The following is a 19,390-nucleotide window of genomic DNA, read 5'->3' on the forward strand; positions in this document are numbered from 1 at the left end:
AGCTGTTCAAGGAGTACTGCCTCCTGGATTCTGTCATTAAACAACACTCGCTGTTACCACAGTCACCAAGGGTGTCGCCAAATCAACCAGGACCCAAATCTATAAGATTCTAACTTTAACCCTGCATGTTTACCCCTGCACCCTGCGAATGTCCTCCCCATGCATTCAGACAAACCCAGACTCACAAACTGTGTGTGCAGTATGTGTCAGCATGCACAGTATTGCATTGTCGTAACACTGAATAAGGTATGAAAAAGTTGCACAGATGTCAAGTAAATCTTCACAAACAGGGAGCCATGTCCCTGAGAATGAAAGAGGAGATGTGAAATTGGACCGCTACACATAGAGAAATCACTACGGGAGGCTGTATCGTACATCTAAAGGCTGTCAAGACGAAGAAGGAGCAAGAGGAGAACACTTCAGAGGATAATTCTGCACTGCAGCATGGGGACTCTCGCATGCACAGCACTGTCACAAAGAAACATCATCTGGACCGTGTGAAAACTTCTGAGGTTACCATAGCAATGTGTCCCTTTGTGTGTGTGTGTGTGTGTGTGTGTGTGTGTGTGTGTGTGTGTGTGAGTGTGTTTTTGTCTGTCTATGTTACATTACAGTGCTGCCACATCATCTCCTAGTCCCTGCATTGGCATAATTAATTCACTGTGATTCACAGCTCCTGGGACAGCACATTGTGGATTCATCATGTTTTGGCTCATTAATAAAACACAGGGGAAGCATAGTGCTGGACTTACGGTCAACTACCTATGGCTTATTGTTATAACTGGGGTCAGACAATGCACATAGATTACACAGACTGCAAGTCAGTGTTAGTGTAAGATGACCCTGCAGCACCGTGAAGCCAAGTCAACCACTACACAATCACTGAAGCTGAAGGTACAGCCAAAGCTTCACCACCATCACCCCTGCTACTACGGCTTTTGAAACAAGTAGCAGATAAATGAATTATTCCATTATTGTCATCATCGATTTATCACTTGAGTCCCTGTTCAAGTAAAAAAGGCAAATAGGGTGTCGACAAAACGAGCTTCACTCTGGGGAAGACTTCACCTTGGTTTGTTGGAAATCGTTAAATGAATCAAGAATGAAAATAACAGCCTTAGTGTCTTTTATCGATTCTTATCAATTCTTGCTTGTGACTCTTTCCATTTCATTTGAGTAAGAAAGAAATCAGAATATGGCGCAGTATCTAGGGTGCAATAAACCTCTTACATGTTACTGATGATTTTGTGATTCTTTTTGGCAAAGATAAAAAAAAACTATATATAAATACATAAGATGAATGTTTCATTTTTTACGCTTGTTTTAATTGACTTGCATTAGCTTTATTCTGTGGCCTTATGAAAAACACTGGATTCTCATGCAAAGTTTGGCTTTCGAGAGCGAGATGTTGACCACCGATGTAGGCAAACTCCCCGCTTCCGCTATATTTCAACACTGTTCTTCCAATTAAGACCTGTATCCAAGAGCTCAACCCTAACTGCTTCCACCACTCTTCAGTAGCACCCAGCTTTACAAACCGCTGGGCGGTGACACACGGTGGAGGGGGAAACTGACCAAAATGCCATACTAACCTTTCGACTGTTCACAGAGGGATACATTAAGAATCTATTTAGAGCCTGGTGGGAGGCGGTGGGAGGGAATATGGCAAAGGGATAGGAAGAGGAAGAGCAGTCACAAAGAGTCTCCGAGAGAAAAGAAAAATTGGGATAGTGAACTGTAAATAGAGATCTATACTGTCTCGTTCCATACAGCTCGTGAGTTTAGAAGAAGAAAAAACAGCGCTCTTTGTTTTCAGCCCCTCGTGGATGAAAAGAATACCGACAGCTGAATAATGCATCGTCCCTTCCGACACCAGCTGTCTTTATATGAACACATGCACAAAACACCAAAGAGCAGTATGTGATCCAGTGAGGCACCACACATTACTCACAATAACATCTCTGCTCTTGATTTCAGGTCATTTCCAGGGAATGTTTCACAGACAAACATATGTTTTGCATGGTTTAACAAGAAGAAGGAAAACTTTTATTATCACTATGAACAAAAAGTAAATTCAGTAGAAGATGGTAATTACACCTCATGACCAAGAAAACAGCTGCTGAAGCTGAAGCATGGCATGTATGACACCGCCTAAAAGTGTGTTTAAGGTGAGAGGAAACGGACACTGTGGCCTAGTTCTTTCCCCTTAGCAGCTTCGATTTGAAGAACAGGTAGGACACACAGTGTTCTGGCCTAGATACGCATGACTTCTATTAGTCCTCACAGGTATTTAGGACAAGCACCAAAGCAGTGTATCCAGTTCACCAGTCAGGTGTGCATCATATGATGCCTCAGCCCAAACCCAATTTTCAAAACCCCAACACTGTTACGCAACACCTTTTTCACAGCACCCTTTGAAATCAACTGAGACACGTCTCGTTTGACACCTTTAAGTGGCAGTGTGGCTGTTTTTATGGATCTCTGATGTACCAAGTGGAGGAGGTTTGTTTGCATACACACTCCCGGAGGTATAATGGGCAGCTGGAAAGGAGGAGCCTCTGTCAGATGTAATGGTGTCACATTTCAGCGCCCATTCACTGTAGAGAATCTCAAGACTGAAAATATGGACATGTGTGTTTGTGTGCCACCAGTGAGTCAGAGTGATTACATGCACAAAAGTAAGCTAGTTTCTGTTGGCTGTCCGGTTAGTTTCTGACGGGAAACCTGACGGGCTTCTGACTGTGTTTTACAAAAGCATGAGTGCATGAGCACGACTTCACAGGAAGCATTGCTTTGAGCAGCTGGATGAAAGGGAAGATTATTACTTGTAGTGGTGCATCCTAGTGTCCAAAATAATCAAATCCAAAGCCCTTGGTTAAAAAAATATGGTTGGGGGTAGGGGAGAAATCGGATTACTGGCTAACTGCATGTAAACACAGGTCTTAGAGGAACACGGATGTAAACACGCTTGCTGATTTCCTGCCTTAACCTGATTTCTCTCAATAACCATGTTTCTCGTGCGCATGTAAACATAATGAGTGTGTCAAACCCTCCAGCAGCACAGTTGTGCTCAAAGCAATACATAAATAAGTACAGTGGTGACGGTGGGTGGTGTGACATCAAAGAGGCTGGCCAGCAGGCTGACAGTCCTGTCCTGTCCTCTAGCAGCCATGTGAAGAACAGAGTCACCTTACCCTGACCTCATTCTCTCAGTTACAAATAGCCTCCAGAAAAAAAAAAAAAAAAAAAAATCAAATCCCAGACGGATGGTCATAAAAGAAAATGGCATCATTTCATTAGCAGTTTAAAAAGTTTGACCAATCTTGCACTCACATATATTAGAAATATATTTCAAATCTTATGATAGTAGATTATGTTCTATTGCTTTTCTGACGTAAAGAAACCACCTCTACTACTGTGACTTTTTTTTTTCCTTTGAAAATATTATGACTGCATCACGTCATCATAAAGATCAATAAACCACTAGAGGTGACTGTGCACTACATGCATCTTCCAAACAGTGATGGTCCAATCGTAGCATCTGTACGTAGGCACGGCAGGTCTGTCCACATGCTGGAGCAGTGTGCACTGGGCTGTGGCAAAAACACAGTCTGGAGGTTTGTGCAATTTTTATTTTATCTATTTATTCTTTTTGATTTATAGCTTTTCTTGAAATGAAAATCCTCATAAGAAATGGATTAACTTGTGTTTCTGTTTGAACATAAGATGCAATTGTTAGCATGACCCCCTAACTACCTACAATAGCAACTGAGGGTTAAGCTACTTAAGCACATTATTAATTAAAGACAAAAATGTGTGTGACTGGGTTATGTTAAAAAAAAAGGCCCATTCACGACTAGCACATCCACTGTGTAGTACTTCCCACCGTGTGGAAGCAGAGTTTAGGCGAGCATTAGCAGATCTGTCTCACTCTTCTTGGGGATTTAAGGAAGCTTTTACTCCACCCCAGCCAACGCTACCCAACATATTAGTTAGTCCTCATCCTAAAAGCTTTTTCCCTCTTTTTTTAACAAGTTAAAGTTGTTTACATGCAGTTAAAGCTAGAGTGAGTAAACTATTCTAGAAACATTTTTTGTTTGATCTGTGGCTGATGCAGGCCTGTAATAAACCCATACAATCATTCAGTCAGTTTGAATCAAATGACTGGATGGCCTTCCTGCCTGTCTACCTACGTGACCCGTCTTTCATAAGGCTAGGCAGACATATTGCTTAAGCCATAGCAAGCTAGTCCCACAAGAAAGGCAGAGAAAGTGCAGCTAAGATTTCCCAATGCTAGCATGCTAGTTTGACTGCTATGAGTACTAACAATATGTTCATTGTTTACATTCATCATGATAATGTTAGGTGTTTCTTACCTGTGAATGAGACATGAGGCAGTTGGATAAAGTTAGCACTGATGATGATGTGCTGCACTCCAGCACACACCCACAGCAGTAAGCAGTACCCACCAGGCCGGGTAGACGATTCAGAAAAAATTGGTTTTAATTGGTTTCCATGGGCAATAATGTCTGTGCCGGCTGCTAAATTAAACGTAGGAGCCCACAACACAGCACAGAGGCCTCCCCACACACACACACCCTATGTAATGAATGGGATTACAAATGACAGAGAATTTACACCTGTCTGTCTGTCAAACAACTTGTGTTGACTTTGTGATTTGCGATCTGCGTCTTTATCTTCTCCGATCCTCCTCATTTGCTCCGAGGTTGCCGCATGGGCGCAGTGAAAATGTACTTACAGTTTCATTCAGGTTTCCCGCAGGAATTGGCTAAGTGAGAGTGCTGCGTCTCTTCCCTCTGTCACGAATCTAGTTCAGTAATTGAAGTCGCTGGAATGAACTGAATGTGGGCTGAAAGCAGTGATGTATTTCACGATAAAATAACCGTACGGCCAGAGAACAAAATATTGAGCTAACCTCACTGCTGCTGCAAGGGCACCTACAGGTAACAGATTTGTTTGCTTTATTAGACGCTCCTCTTATCAATTCCAGGCTTTCATTTCTCAGTGCAAAGGCGAGCAGATATATAAAGCTCAAGAGGTTGGGAAAGTGCACATGCAATGACAAAAAGAACAGACTAAACAATCAGCAGGTGTCAGAGAATCCACACAGACACTCCTCCTCCATACCAAGCCCACTTCAGTTGCATCCTCCTGGTCCAAATCCCTTTCTCTCTGCACAAAAACTGACACACACACACACCTCAACAAGCGAGAGCGACCTTTTTTTTCCCTCTGTTGTCACCTCAGCATCAAGCTGAGCTCATCTCTTTGAAGACTCCTTCACTCTGGCACTAGAACTGCTACAACTGTCATCACCTGCACATCACCTGAAGCAAACAAGGTTACATAAGAGAGGAGCGACGGACAAAACACACACAAGAGGCATTGTGAACTGCATTTATGAGGTGTCTCGTGTGGAGGAAAATATTTGTTCCCAAATGAAATAGCCACAAGTTGGGAAAAAGTCCTGTACACTCTTGCAGCAGGACGGAGCACGGAGGGCCTTCTTCACAGAAGACATTTTGACACGCCGCAGTGGGAGAAGCACAGGTGCAAATAATAGAGTGATGGCAGAATTCCATTTAGCTGCTTTGGCTTCAGGGGCCTGCTGTTGTGCATGCTGGCTCACTGTCGCACTGTCAGTGCTTACTATGACAATTGAATAGAGAAAAGCCATCATCAATGTTAGTTATAGTAACACCTGTGCTTTTTTCATACTGTGAACAAGGCTTATGGAAAGCTGTTAATAGTAGCAGAAGATGCAGTCAGATGTAAAAACACTGTCAGAGCTGATTTACCAGCAGTCTGTTATTGTGATATTAAGTGGCCATCTATGTAGCTGTTAAATATAAATGCACTATGTTTAAATGTACTGATTACAGTGAATATAAGTGAGACATGTCGAGTATACCTCTAATGGAACAGCTTCCATCTGCGTAAAACTGGTCAGTTTTTCCACTCAAAATGAAGGAAGCTTGCGTAGGAGGAAAACCCTGTAATGCACCAACTGACATTTTACCTGCTTTCATCTCTTACTCTCCAAATGACAGTTTCACTCCTTTCAGTGCTTACATATGCTGAAGTTCTTTCATTTCATATTCTTTAAGAGTTCATCTGCTTTCAGTGATTACACTTGATACACAACTGATGTCTCAGCCCCTTTTAACGCCCACGCTTCAAATGACACTTCAATCCCTTTCAAGTCTCAGGTTCTTGCTTCAGCTGTTCATACATAAATCATTCCTGTTGCTTTCAGTGCTTACAATTATACCGACACTTGAAGTGAAATCTTCTTTTAGTTTATACACTTGAACATCATTTCTTTCAGTTACTCCACTTCCACTGCCATGTCGAGCTCAATTTATGAACCACGCTTTGACTGACATTTTAACTCCTTTCAGTGCTGGAAGTTTGAACTAAATGAGAGGCTGAGTGTTCTTCAGTTCCTTTCATTTTTGACTGCTGAAAGGACTTTAAGATCTCTCATGGTTTACTTTGACTTTACTCCGGGGTTTACATTTGACTTCACTTCAACTTCATACACTTAAACTAAATTTACAAAATCTTTCCGCACTGCCATTTTAAATGTCAATTCAACTGCTTTTTGTACTTTAATTATCACTTTGACTTGAAGCCTTTCGGTATTCAAGCTACTTAAAATTTCAGAAGAGATCATGCACATTTCCTTCAGAAAACTGAGCTTTTTCTAGTTTCATCTGATTTTATACATGTAGACTACAAATAAAGCCCTGCAGTTTTATTTATGGGAAGAAAAACTATATATAAATATAAATGTAAATATTGATCAGAACTAGAATTACCACTGTACACTTACAGTTGTATGCCTCCACCAACCAGTCAAGTTCCACTTTTTCATTCATGTCTGTCCAGAAGACTTTGAATGAATCTAACAAAAGGTATTTTTTTGGCATAAGGGGAGTTATCACGATATTGTCTTCACTTAGAGGCTGTTTTTCCTGATGAGTGCAGAGGACTGATAGAGAGCTTCATCACATGGTGCAACAACAATCACCTGAAGCTCAATATCAGCACAACCAAAGAGCCTGGGTTGGACTACAATGCTTCAAATATGGATGTTGTTGCAAAGAAGCTACAAATTGTAAAACATGGCTGCTTCACACACATCTTCAAGCCTGCAGCACAGAAGATCTACACAATGAGCCCAGTAAATGTGAAACATGGTCACAAACTCCCCTTCTGTTTCTGAGTTATGGTGTTGAATAATGGCCAGAAAAGTGTTTTTGCCGAACATTATGATGTCACAGTGAAGCTGACCTGGATATATAATGTCATCACCTCATCATTTAGCCTATAACACATTTGTGTGGAGTTTTTTCATAAATAGCAAAGGAATTCTGGAGTTGACTCTTTATGCCTCTGGTCAGATGACTCATGTGGAGACAAAGTCACAAAAGCATATTTTCCTCAAATCACTGAGAGCGTCATGTTGATTTTTAAGAGAGTGATGACACTTTGGTACTTTGGAAAATAGCTACTGCTATACACTTGATCACATCAAGCGTTAAGTTGCAACAAGGGAAATACTCAATAATCTCAGCTGTGGTCACACACTGCGATCAGACGATACAGAAATATGACCAGGACAATATTCGCCACCTATTGGGTTACTGCTAAGGCCAATTATGGTGGCCCACTGCTGTGGCATGAGGCCAGTAGCTGCAGGCAGCCGTGAAGCTGGTTGAATAAAGAGAGTGAGAGAAACTGAGTGTATGTAACAGAGATGAAAGAAAGTGAGAGCCTCAGTATTCAGTGCAAGTAATCAACCATCTCTCTCTGCATCTATCTTTATCCCCAACCAAATCTGCTTTCATTGCCTCATACACTTATCCTTGAAGGGAAGAGCAGTCACGCACACACTCAGACATTCAGGCACAAACATGCACGCTGACACAAAGAATAGAAGTTGATCGTCCACAGAAGTGGAAATATGCCTTTGGCTTTGCAATAATGATCAAATGCACACAATAATGCAACAACACAATAGCCAGACAACACAATTAAGAGCATATTCTGCAATACTTTGTAAATCCTTTGGAGCAAAAATAACAAAGTACAGCAAGTCCGTGCCCATGCTCAATTAAAGCAGGCATTTGTCAATTCTGCACTCTCTCCTGAATACTGCAGCACATTCACAACAAGTGCCCCTTTCAGAGAGCGACAAGCTAGTGCTGTTCCAAGTTCAGATGAGGACTTGGAGGGAGCGAAGTGCTGCTTTGTCTAGAGCCTGGCTACTGGTTAAACCAAAGACTCATTCAGCTCCTACTCAACAACTCATTTACATTAGGGCTGCAATGAATGATTCTTTTCTTTATTGGTTCATTTATTAATCATTCTACCAACTGATTGATGAGTCATTAATTTCTTGAAAATTGTAAAAAATATTGACAATATTCATATATTCTGCACACGGAGCTGCTCACAATTCATCATTATTCACAAAGGTCATGGGGTAGGAACGTGGTTTCAAACCAAGGGGGCAGAACCCCCCCAAGGGATCACAAGATCAACCAGAGGGGTCGTGTGATGACTGACAAGAAAGGAAAAAACCTAAAGCATAACCTACATACATAAAATCAAGGTTCTTTTTGCTTTCAGTCAAATACTGGAGGTAGCACTCTTGAGGCTTCTAAAAATCATTCAAATGAAACAATCTGAGAGGAGAGAACCTTCAAAAGTTTAAGACTTTATTTTGTTCATTACTAGGACTGCTGGCGCTGCTACCAGAGCACTACATATACAACCAGTGAGAAAGATGCCCAACTAGCCATTGCTTCATTTTAAAGGCATAATTCAACATTACTTGCTTTTCTTCTCAAGTCTAAATATAAAGCTACCACCAGCAGCCGGTTAGTTTAGAGCAAACACAATGTGGTTCAATGGGTGGCTATGTGCTGGACTATCTCTTGGCCGGGTGCAGTGGCTTTGTACAGTCTCAGCTGGCTGCATCGCAGCCTTCCAGTGATGACAGTGATGAAGTTACCCTCCCAAGCCTACAAATAGTTCAACACGTCTGAAAGTTAACAAGCTATGTTCACTGATTTAGCAGCCAAAGAGAAAAAGAAGAGACTTCTGTGATGAATGATGATGAGACAGGGCATGCTGAAGTGTCTCACAGACCACACCTGCTTATCCACCATCTATCTAGCACTGACTTACTAATTTCTCCCCCTGGATGCTGTTGTCAGAGAGCGAAAAGCAGTGCAGAAACATGCAGGATGTGCACCTCAATCAATTCCACAGCCTTCCTTTGCTAATCAAACTATCTGCCAAAAAAAGCTCTTTTGGCAGCTACGCTTGGACATCAACCTGACCGCTTGATTATGTTTGCAGCCTTTTCAGCCAAATGCTGCTCTAATATTACTGCCTAATGTAGGCCATATGCTGTTTTCCAAGAAGCCAAGAGATACTGTTTCTAAGAGACCTGACAGCCAGCAAGAGACATCTAGAGTCTAAGTCAGCATCCACAATGCACTGCACCACTGTTTGCTCACACAGTTATCAGCGCTCGGCAGCTCTTTAAAAGATGAACAGGGTAAAAGAGAAGCAGCTGCTTCACAAAGACTGTAAACTGTGCAGAATCAGCGCTTCACAAGTGTTCAAGGTGATCAGACTGACGTTAACAGTTGTCTTTTTTTCCATGCGTACGTGCCCTCCACCTGCTTTACTCCATACCTACAGTTCACAATGTGTGCAGCAGAGGAGTGTTTCATTGCTGCATAAAGGGACGCACTCTACAGTACAGCTTTGTAATAGCAACACTGGATAATTGCATCAAACGCATCTTGGCAGCAAAGAACAGATTGGACCTCAATCTATATACATCTTGGCGGTTATGACAAAGGCAGACATGATGACCATAATGATGCATTGACTCTTGACACAAAGGACGGAAACTGAAATTGAAGCACAGCGGTTATAACTGTTTTCTAATTCATACATAAATGGCATGCACCTGCCTCATATTGATGATAGGGGTGTATCAAAACCGACTTGTGGTGATTAAGGTGGTAGAGGCTCTCTCTCTCTCTCATTCCCTCTCTCTTCATCTTCACACCTCAGCCTTGAGATGTTCAGCACTGAGCCTCAAGGTTTCTCTTCTAATTGCACTGAACAGCTCCAGAAACACAGCCTGGCCAAGAACATCTCTCTGAACCTTAATGTATACTAACCAATGTGGGCTTTGCTCAACTGCTGGGGGGGTGAGAAAACACCACTTATGGCTGCAGGGCCACTCCTCTTCTTTTCAATAACTGCTCCCTGGAACAGTCATCTGTCTTCTAACTGCACACTATTCTTCAAGGCTATTGACAAAAAGCTGTAAGCTTAATTGGGTTATCCTGTTATGTAGGAATGTGTGCTAAACACACACACTCACACACACATGCCATATGACCACATCCCTGCAGTGAACTGACCTCATTTGCTCAAGTTTCGCCTGTAACTTGGCCAGCACATTGATGATAGCTCTGTAGCAACACTGGATTTCTGCAGTCTATCAGAGAGATTCGGTGATGCAGTGCAGAGCTTATTGGGTGCACTTCCAAGAGGCTTATTCCCCATACAGTGACAAGAGATCATGAATTAACATTACTTCCATGCATGACACTAATCTTGTCTTAATTATGCAATTAACTATCTGTCTTGGAATAGTGCATACTTCAAAGAGTTCATTCAGGCATCGACGCGTTTTCTCACACTATGAGGGAATATTTCACAGTGACTGAGTGGTACTGCTGCGCTTAGAGAAAGATTCACGGGCTAATTTAAAGTGGGAAAGTACAGTGCTGTCAGTTTGCGTTGTGCAGGCGCTCAATTTAAGGTTACTTTGCTTGTCTCATCGACGCCTCTGGGTGATAAACCTGACCCATAGGTGAGCTGTCCTTTAGCAGAAAGTTGGACTCAACACGTCCAACATTTCCGAAACACAAAAACAGCCAAACATAGAAACACACGACGTCTTTTACACAACAACCGTGTTCTTCCGACAACGTTTACAATCCTAAAAGTAACTTTAGCAACTTCTGCACCACAGCACAGCTCGACGTCAACATGGCAGGCTGGTGCAAGCTTAAAGCAGACAACGCCGTAAAATAAAGAGAATATCGATTAAATAGTGACAAACATAACTATAACTCTTAGCTGCAACTTCTAAACTTAGCGTCATTTTTGCTCGGGCTTTTGGGCAAGCCGCGCTTTACTTTTCCATCACTTACCATCTTCCTTTTCATCGAAGACTGGTCTCTTTGAAGAACTATTGGCTCCCATCCTCTTCTTCCACTTGCCCCAGTGAAACATTGATGCTCAGATTGCATTCCTCGCCTCTTGAAGAGAAACTACAGCTCTGCGTTGGACACCTTCCTCAAAAGACAGCAGTCAGAAACACACATTTCAACCAAACCGTGGCCGTTATTTCGCTTTATTTTGTCCGTTATTTTATTCTGCCGACAATTTCAGCGCCGCGACTTAAAGTCTGCCTAAACCCGAGGGTAACACATGGTGCACGCGCCGACGGACTGCAAAATATTTCATAAGAAAGACTGTTCGGTTTTTGTTTCAGTTGGAGGTAAATACAATCACTCGGTTCTGGTGGTGTTCAGTTGTCTTCCGTAGCCTTCCAGCCGAACCCACAGACTTGTTTGTCGGGGCTGAGAGTAAGAACTGCGTCGAGTTAGATACAGTTAGCTACAAAAAAACAGGAAGTCGTACAATCTGGCCTTAAAAATAAAAGCTTTAAATTTGCAGGAGCGCTGCGGTCGCCTCAAATTGGCGACAGCTGGTGGCATCATACAGATCATTTGGAGAACTTAAACCGCATACAGTACGTGAACTCACCAGTGCAGTGTGGCTATTGGTTAATTACCTTAATCAACTAATTTGAACAATTAACACAGTAGCAGTGTAAAATCAAGAATAAATTAAACAATAGATATGCAAGAGAATGAGTATGATGTCTATTAAAATAAATAAATGTTAGTCCAGTAATAGAACATGAAGAAATAAAAATGATTTATATCTTTCATAAGTCCTTCTAGTGTAGTTTATTGTTTGTTCCTTTACGTTTGTTGTAGGCCTTTGCCGAGGAAACTTTTATGTTGAAAGTAATAGCCGGAATGTACCCCTTGGTACTCTGACTAACTTAATACTTGCGAGAGTGTGTGACAGTTTTTGGCCAGTGACTGTAGTCGACGTAGCTCTGTATCACCGACTGTCATGCATATCAACACATAAGGACCATCCTCTTTAGGTGAAGCCGGGATAGCTCAGTACGAACTGGAGGGCTTCCATCGGTTGTTACCAGCAGAAAACTGGTGCTAACACTTATCCTCCAGCCCAAACGAACCCCAGTGAATTATTCCACCATCTCATTAGAAGATGGATGGGTGGTGCCGGATCATTGAGGGGGAAAAGGATTCAACACTTCGGTTTATTTGCTCATGTTGCTGCTCTGTTACAGTAGTTCACATTACAAAACATGACATGTACATTTATTTATTCTAAATCATGTGAAATGTACAAAGTATGAATCAGTTTTACATGTATTTAAAAAAAATGACGGGGTGATATATTATGGATGCAATTCGCCTTGTTTGCACGTGGTCATTTGCCGTAGTTTGTTTGACCTCGTTGCCATAGTTACAATGTCAACCCGTGAGTTAGCCGTAGTGGTAAAAGTTAGCATGACATTTTCCCTGTTCGTATTTTATTTTTATTTTTTTTAAACTGTTTATTTTAAGAAGATACTGAGTCAAGTTGACGGGCAACGAGTACGTTTATTGAAATTCCAGGTAAGATAATACCTGTGCGGGTGTACAGTCAGCTGAGCCATTTGCTAATGTTAACTAGCTAATGTCAGGGAGCAGCAGTGGATGAGTAGCTAGCACCCGCTTTTAGGCAAGTGGTTTAGACGGAACCCGTCCATTGAATATGGCACTAACACGGCTTTTCTCAGTTTCAGACAGGCAGAAAAGACACCTGAACGCCACCAACAATGGCCTGTGTACAGCACATATCTCAGCTTCTAACTACGATGTGTTCCCCGGAGAAGGAGGAGGGGGCGTCCGACCCGCAGCTGAGCTTTGTCTTTGGGAACAGTTTTGTCACACCACGGACCCCCCATATTCCGCCTGAGGATGCTGAGCCACAGGAGCCCCCTGAACATTATTCAACAGAGACATTGTGTCTGAGCAGATCTAAGCTGAGACATGTTGCAGACAGTATTTTGAAAAATAGCGCTATAAAGGTTCGTTTGGGCTTCGCTGTGCATTTGTCAACCTCTGCCCACCCATGGCATCTGCTGCAGTGCTTTTCTGGCAAGAAATCAGTAATGCATTCAGTGGGCCAACAGTTTTACATCTCTGTATTATTTGCTCTTCTGCTTTTTCTGTTAATTCTAACTGTTCAATGTATCATCTTCAGTATTTATATCTTGAAGGCAACCAGTTATCCAGTGTCCCAGATTCATTGTTCATCAGCTTAGCCAACCTGCTGTGGCTAGACCTCAGAAATAACCAAATTGCATCACTCCCTGCCGAAATTGGCTTGCACAGGTAGGTTACTTATGCAACTGCTCCTTGAAATATACACTGATTTATTACAAACGCCTCGGCAGTGGCAGTACAGTATGTTTGCTTGTCACATTTCTGAACATTTCGAGATAAGAATTTGCCTGTTTTTGAGTTCTGTTTAATAGCATTTGCTCTGAAACCCAAGTTCATGATTCCAAAGTATGGTCAAATGAGATTCTTTACATTCTTTACACTTTACATGTGTCTTGGTTAATATATAGCCCTTGCAATAATCTAGTAATCTGTGATTTCATTCATGCAGGTCTTTGGAAACATTACTTCTTGAAGGGAATCCCATCTCAGAACTTCCACCAGAGCTGGGTGAGTTGAGTCCACTCACCTTTGCCAGAAAACAATGTCTCTGGCCTTTTAAATACTAAGCTGTCTTTCTGTTTGATCAGTTTCAGTAAGCCTCACTGGCAACCAATTCCAATCTAATTTACGTGCAATGACAAACTAGTCATTTGATTCCACATGTTTTGCTTTCCTCTCAGCTGTTGTCACTAAAACTGTTACTGATACACTGTTGCTTGCAAGGAAGATACAGTATGTAAGATTCTTCTACAGATGTTGTAAATTAATCTGTACAAGAGTATCAGTTAAATGCAAAAAAGTGTAACCTGTAAGCAAAGTTCTAAAAGATTCTTTATTTGTCCATATTTCCCAGGAAATGTGATCACCCTCAAAGGCCTGAACTTGAGGAACTGCCCCATCAGTTTCCCTCCACAAGACATTGTGAACCAGGGGCTCCAGAGCATCCTCCAGTACCTCAGGAGTGCTATGGCTAATCGGCCAGTTAGCGTGAGGAAGACCTCCCCAGGTGAGTCAAAGGCACCTTAACTTTGTACAATGCAGCAGCACGTTGTTCAGCATGCACGTGCATTCTAGCCATCTGCTGTGTCAAAGATAGGACGACTGGCCACAAAAATAGCTCCTTGCCCTGGTACCACTTCTCTGGTGTGACTTCTGTTGCCTTGGAGACAGCGCATGCCACTCGGCTGACTCTTTTTTCCCCCGTTCTAGCTCTGTAATATTTTTAGCCAGATGAAAATGATCGATAACCTGTGGGCTCTAAACGGGAGCTCTCTGTCACTAAGCACTGTCTGGAGGTAATCACTGTGAGAAGCCCAAGACAGCCCTCCACAGGAGAGGCTGCTGCTGCACAATGAGCAGAGTCAAACCCCTCAATCAAACCATTTATCTCCCTGCCTACAAGGTTATTAAAGCAGGGCTCCTGTCTCCTGGGGGAAATCTCCTTTCATTTAATTGGCTCAGAGTTTAGCAGATTTGAATATATACCATTCATCTACATAATGCATGGTCATCAAGTTTTTTATGCTGCGATAATATAGAGTGTTTAGCCTGTTTGGGTTTAATTACCCTACAATTTGGTAAAAGTTACATTCAGCTCCTTGTTTTCTTAATTTAATGTAAAAATTTGTCATTTATCCCTGTCTACAAAAGGAAGGAAGTGTTTTATTTGCTATTTTTGGTTATGTAATTGTGTTGGTAGAATGCTGGCATATCTTCGCTGCAGTTGGAAATGAACCGTATTCTATCAGTAGTTCTTCGCAGTCGACCAGTTATCATCGTCTGCCAGGACTGGCTGCCCCCACATTATAATTGTAGCTGCCACGCTTGTTTCATTAGTAGACTTGCCAGTGGTGGAGAAGCTCCAGCTGTCAGAGCTGATGGGGTCCAGTGTGGAGGAGTACGATGAGTCGGTGGATGAGGATGAGCTGCAGAGATTCAGGGAACTCAAACAGAAGATGATCCTGCTGGACAAAGCCGAGCTGGACCCAGTTGCTCAGTGCAACAGAACCCCAAAGTCATGTCCTCTTCCTGTTACTACAAGGTAAGCAAAGCAGGTATTTGGGTTAAAGGAGTATGTTGGGAGATATGCTTATTTCTTTGAGAAGACTGGACCACTGTCATATCTGCATTGAATATGAAGCGACAACCAATGGTTAGCTTAGCTTAGCATAAAGACTGGAAATGAGGGGAAGCAACAAGCATGGCTCTGTCCAAAGGTTACAAAATCTTCCTGCCAGCATCTCTAAAGCTCACGCATTATTTTACAGGGTTATGTGCAAACCAGTTCCTTGGCAGGGACCAGTAACTTCATGGAGTCGCCTGACAGCTGGTCCTGGTCAAGAAACAGTCACTTGTACTAGGGCTGCAACTAATTTTCATTGTCGTTCATTTTCTCGATTAATCAATTAGTTGTTCTGTATATGAAATGTTAGAAATTGGTGAAAAACATCAATCAGTGTTTCCCAAAGCCCAAGATGACGCCGGTTCATCCATTCAACCCACAGATATTCAGTTTACTGTCAACCAGAAAATATTCACATCACAGAAGTCAGAATCAGAGAATTTTCTTTAAAACTTACTCAAATCAATTAATTGATTGTCAGAAGAGTTGGTGATTAATTTAATAGTTGACAATTAATCGATTAATCATTGGAGCTCATCTTAAATCCACCTATAAAACAACAAATGGCCGTTTTTACACTTCAGTTTTTCAGTCGTATGTGTGCACATACAAGGAATTTGACTCAGTGAATAACAATGAATAGATTGAACGAGGTAGGTTTTGTTATCATTGGACATTGAAACGCTAGCTGTCTCCAGTCTGTATTCTAAGCTCAACAAACCAGCTGCTGGTTTTAGCTTCATGTTTATCAGACAGACAGTGCTGATCTTCTCATCTCTCTGCCAGAAAGGGGAAAAAGTGCATTTCCCAAAATGTCAAATTATTCCTTTTTAAAAAAATGTTCTAGGCCAGGTGCAATTGTGAGTTGCACATTTAAAATATTTATTTCAGGGCCAGAGAGATCAAAACAACTACTTGTTTAATGTCTCCTGCCATTGTTCTTGTAGTGTTTCCAGGCAGCAAATACCTGTTGGCATAAATCATGTTTTACCTGTTCAGATATACTCTGCAGTGAAGTTTGGAAGTGTTATTGACTAATAGTAGGACAGAGGAGGGGAATTAGTTTTGTTTCAGTAGATAACTTTTGTGCTGCGGGCTGGAGGTGGAGGGCCAAGTATATGGCACGGAGCCTTGGAAAAGGACAGCAAAACACTTTTTAATGACATTCTCTGCAGAGGAGACCAAGTGATAAAAATCTCTCAGGCTGTCTCCGCTGGGACTCACAGCTCAGGAGAGCTATAAAAATAAAGCATTTTGTTTCAATTTATTTGTCAGAAAAAAGGCAACCACCAAGGGTGGCATAATTCCCGAGCTCTCCCTGTTTGACACGCAGCATTGGAAGAGGCCAGAGGAAAGGAGACGGGCTGCAGTGAAAGAGATGAAAGAGAAACAAGCTTTTGTCGAGCAGAGAAGAAAGTAAGTTGATTTCTGCTGTGAGAGCTTGAGTTCAGTATAACAAATACCCCACTGACTATCGTATGCACTCCATTTTGACTATTAAATTACATTGGCTGCATTGCACAGAATATGCAGGCCAGGTAATAACAAAGATAAGACAGCATGCTATTTGATAAAGCAGGGCTATATTTTATTTAATTGGCATTTGCCCAAGACATCGTAAAAAAATACGTTAAGACTAACTATGTTTACAGACCCTTTTGCAAACAGTAAGGCACAGTAGCCCAAGTGTTCCTTGACCTACATCTTTTTACAGTGCATTGTTATCTGGCTCTCCCATAGAAGCCAAGAGGCTCTTCGGAAGTGGCGCACACAAGCCAAGATCACACAGGAGAAGAAAATCTCTGAGCGCAAACGGAAGGAGCATGAAAGACAAAGAAAAGGAGAGGTATGTGTGAAATAAACCACCTAAATTTCCACCTGTCAACCTGCCAGCCACAGGGGGGCAGTAGAGCCCCACCTCTTTCTCATTGGGGAGAGAGCTCTAACAAAAAATAGGAGATTACAAAAAGATAAAACATTTTTATGCGAGTGATGGTCGTTTCAGGTCGCTGTCGAAGGCACGAACAGATGCCAGTGATCACACAGCTGCAACATAAGCTATCAAAGCTAATGTATGCATGCAGGCATGCACAAACTGGAGACAATGCAGATGGATGGTTTTGAGTAATTTGACTGTCAACCACATTTGCATGCATACAGCTGAAGAGCTGTTCATAATGTTTGCACTGAACCAGCAACATCAGAGTAAATATTCACTGAAAAATCTAATGAAAACCTGCAACATTTGGGGTAACATGACACAATAAGGCTGTAATATTGCAGCTATGCAACTGTACCTATAGGCTATGTTTGTGGCATGTGTTGCAACAGCTGTATCATCCTATATGTACACAATGCTGCTCAAAATTTTGTTGTACCTGATAGTAAACATCTTTCTCAGTTACAGGAAGCAGAAACAGACTCCAAACCTGGTGTGCAGGACAGCAGTGATACCGCTAAGAGTCAGAAGTCCAGCATGTCCATCACAGAGTGTGAGGAGGCCAGGTAAATGGGAACTCTGGGTGACCAAAATGCTGTCTACTGCGAACTAGAAAAAAGTAGTACATCACAACCTGAAACCTGAGCCAGTGTAAGAATTAGAATCCGACATGCTGCATTGTTTTGTGGGGTCAGTATGATCGATAGCTTTAACACTGAATTAATGTATAAAATAAATGGTAAATGGACTGTATTTACATATGTACCTGAAGAAAAGACTGCTGTTCACACTGTGCTTGTAATATTTTGGACATGGGGTGTATACAATTTAAACCATGATACAGAACATTCTGATCCATAGGAGTATAGACACAACAGGTCTTTGTTCAGACCTTAAGGCATTTTGCATGGTCTAGAATTGCTGTGCAGGTGCAGGTGGAAAGCTAGAGACACCTAGTGGACAAAGAGGGAATGTGCACCTACCATAAAGCAGCAGATTCTTTTGTTCTTCTTGGCCAACATTATGTCTAAATACAGGAAAACCAGATCAGATAGTGCACCTTCGACTTTTCCATTTTCGTTGATAGAATACATTTTAAGTGAGGAGAAAACAGCAAGTCACAGGCTTACGTGTTTACAGAGTCGTCTACCAAACATAAAGGCTCTGATACCACGGGCTATACTTAAACATCTAAATATTCAGTCTTTTGGAATGAAGGTTTGACCTTTGACCTGTGTGGCCCTCCAGATCAGCCGATGAGCTGGAGCAGCAGATTCATGCCCGTGTTGAGGCGATGCAGGAGAGATGCAGGAGTCCCAGGGGCACGACCACTGAACAGATGGCAGCAGCAGAGCGAGATGTGGAAGAGGTCAGAACGATAATTCATTATTCACACAACCCATCTTGGTGGAACTCAGAGGTTATTGATCTGAATTTATTTTTTGCTTTATTGTTTTGTTCTGTTTTGTTTCTTCCCACTTTGAATGGCAGGTGAGGAAGCTACAGGCTCGGCTTCTGGAGAGGAAGAGAAATTGGGGAAGAAATCCTGGAAATAGTTTTACTGTCTTCACAGGAGACACGTTTCAGAGTTTTCTTGACAACTGACTGAGAGTATAATGCATGCCATTCCTGCTGTTTGACTTTTGCGGTATTGAATTCATTCTGAAAATTAATTGTAAAGACGAATCCTTTTACCATTGTAATGCTCACAACCCAAAAATAAAGATCACAAGGCTGTTACTGGTTAAGTGAGTGTTCTGTCTTTCTTTCTCTTGGACTTCTGAAAGACACCCTCTGCATTATACAAACTAGTCATGTTTCACATTTACATCACAATTGTAAAGTAAATATGTACAAGGACATATGGTGCTGTGACTTATTTGCGGT

The 19,390-nt window shown here is 41.9% G+C and overlaps 2 protein-coding genes across 2 annotated transcripts in view; one reads left to right on the forward strand and one right to left on the reverse strand.

Moving 5' to 3' along the window:
• The window catches only part of LOC139341524 (serine/threonine-protein kinase 32C), a 73,058-nt gene extending 61,342 nt beyond the window's left edge, over positions 1–11,716 (reverse strand). Inside the window, exon 1 of the mRNA XM_070978079.1 lies at positions 11,277–11,716. Within this exon, the coding sequence (XP_070834180.1) occupies positions 11,277–11,358 (82 nt within the window). The 5' untranslated portion in view covers positions 11,359–11,716. The remainder of the gene's footprint in view (positions 1–11,276) is intronic.
• Positions 11,717–13,041: 1,325 nt separating this feature from the next.
• On the forward strand, positions 13,042–19,230 carry LOC139341591 (leucine-rich repeat-containing protein 27-like). Its single transcript, XM_070978158.1, has 10 exons — positions 13,042–13,303; positions 13,480–13,610; positions 13,891–13,949; positions 14,296–14,448; positions 15,282–15,483; positions 16,840–16,980; positions 17,305–17,410; positions 17,972–18,069; positions 18,752–18,872; positions 18,995–19,230. Exons 1-10 carry the CDS (start codon positions 13,052–13,054, stop codon positions 19,106–19,108), a joined length of 1,377 nt encoding a protein of 458 aa, XP_070834259.1. The 5' UTR covers positions 13,042–13,051; the 3' UTR covers positions 19,109–19,230.
• The last annotated feature ends 160 nt before the right edge of the window (positions 19,231–19,390 follow it).

Source organism: Chaetodon trifascialis, chromosome 13 (assembly GCF_039877785.1).
Source record: "Chaetodon trifascialis isolate fChaTrf1 chromosome 13, fChaTrf1.hap1, whole genome shotgun sequence".
NCBI lineage: Eukaryota > Metazoa > Chordata > Actinopteri > Chaetodontiformes > Chaetodontidae > Chaetodon > Chaetodon trifascialis.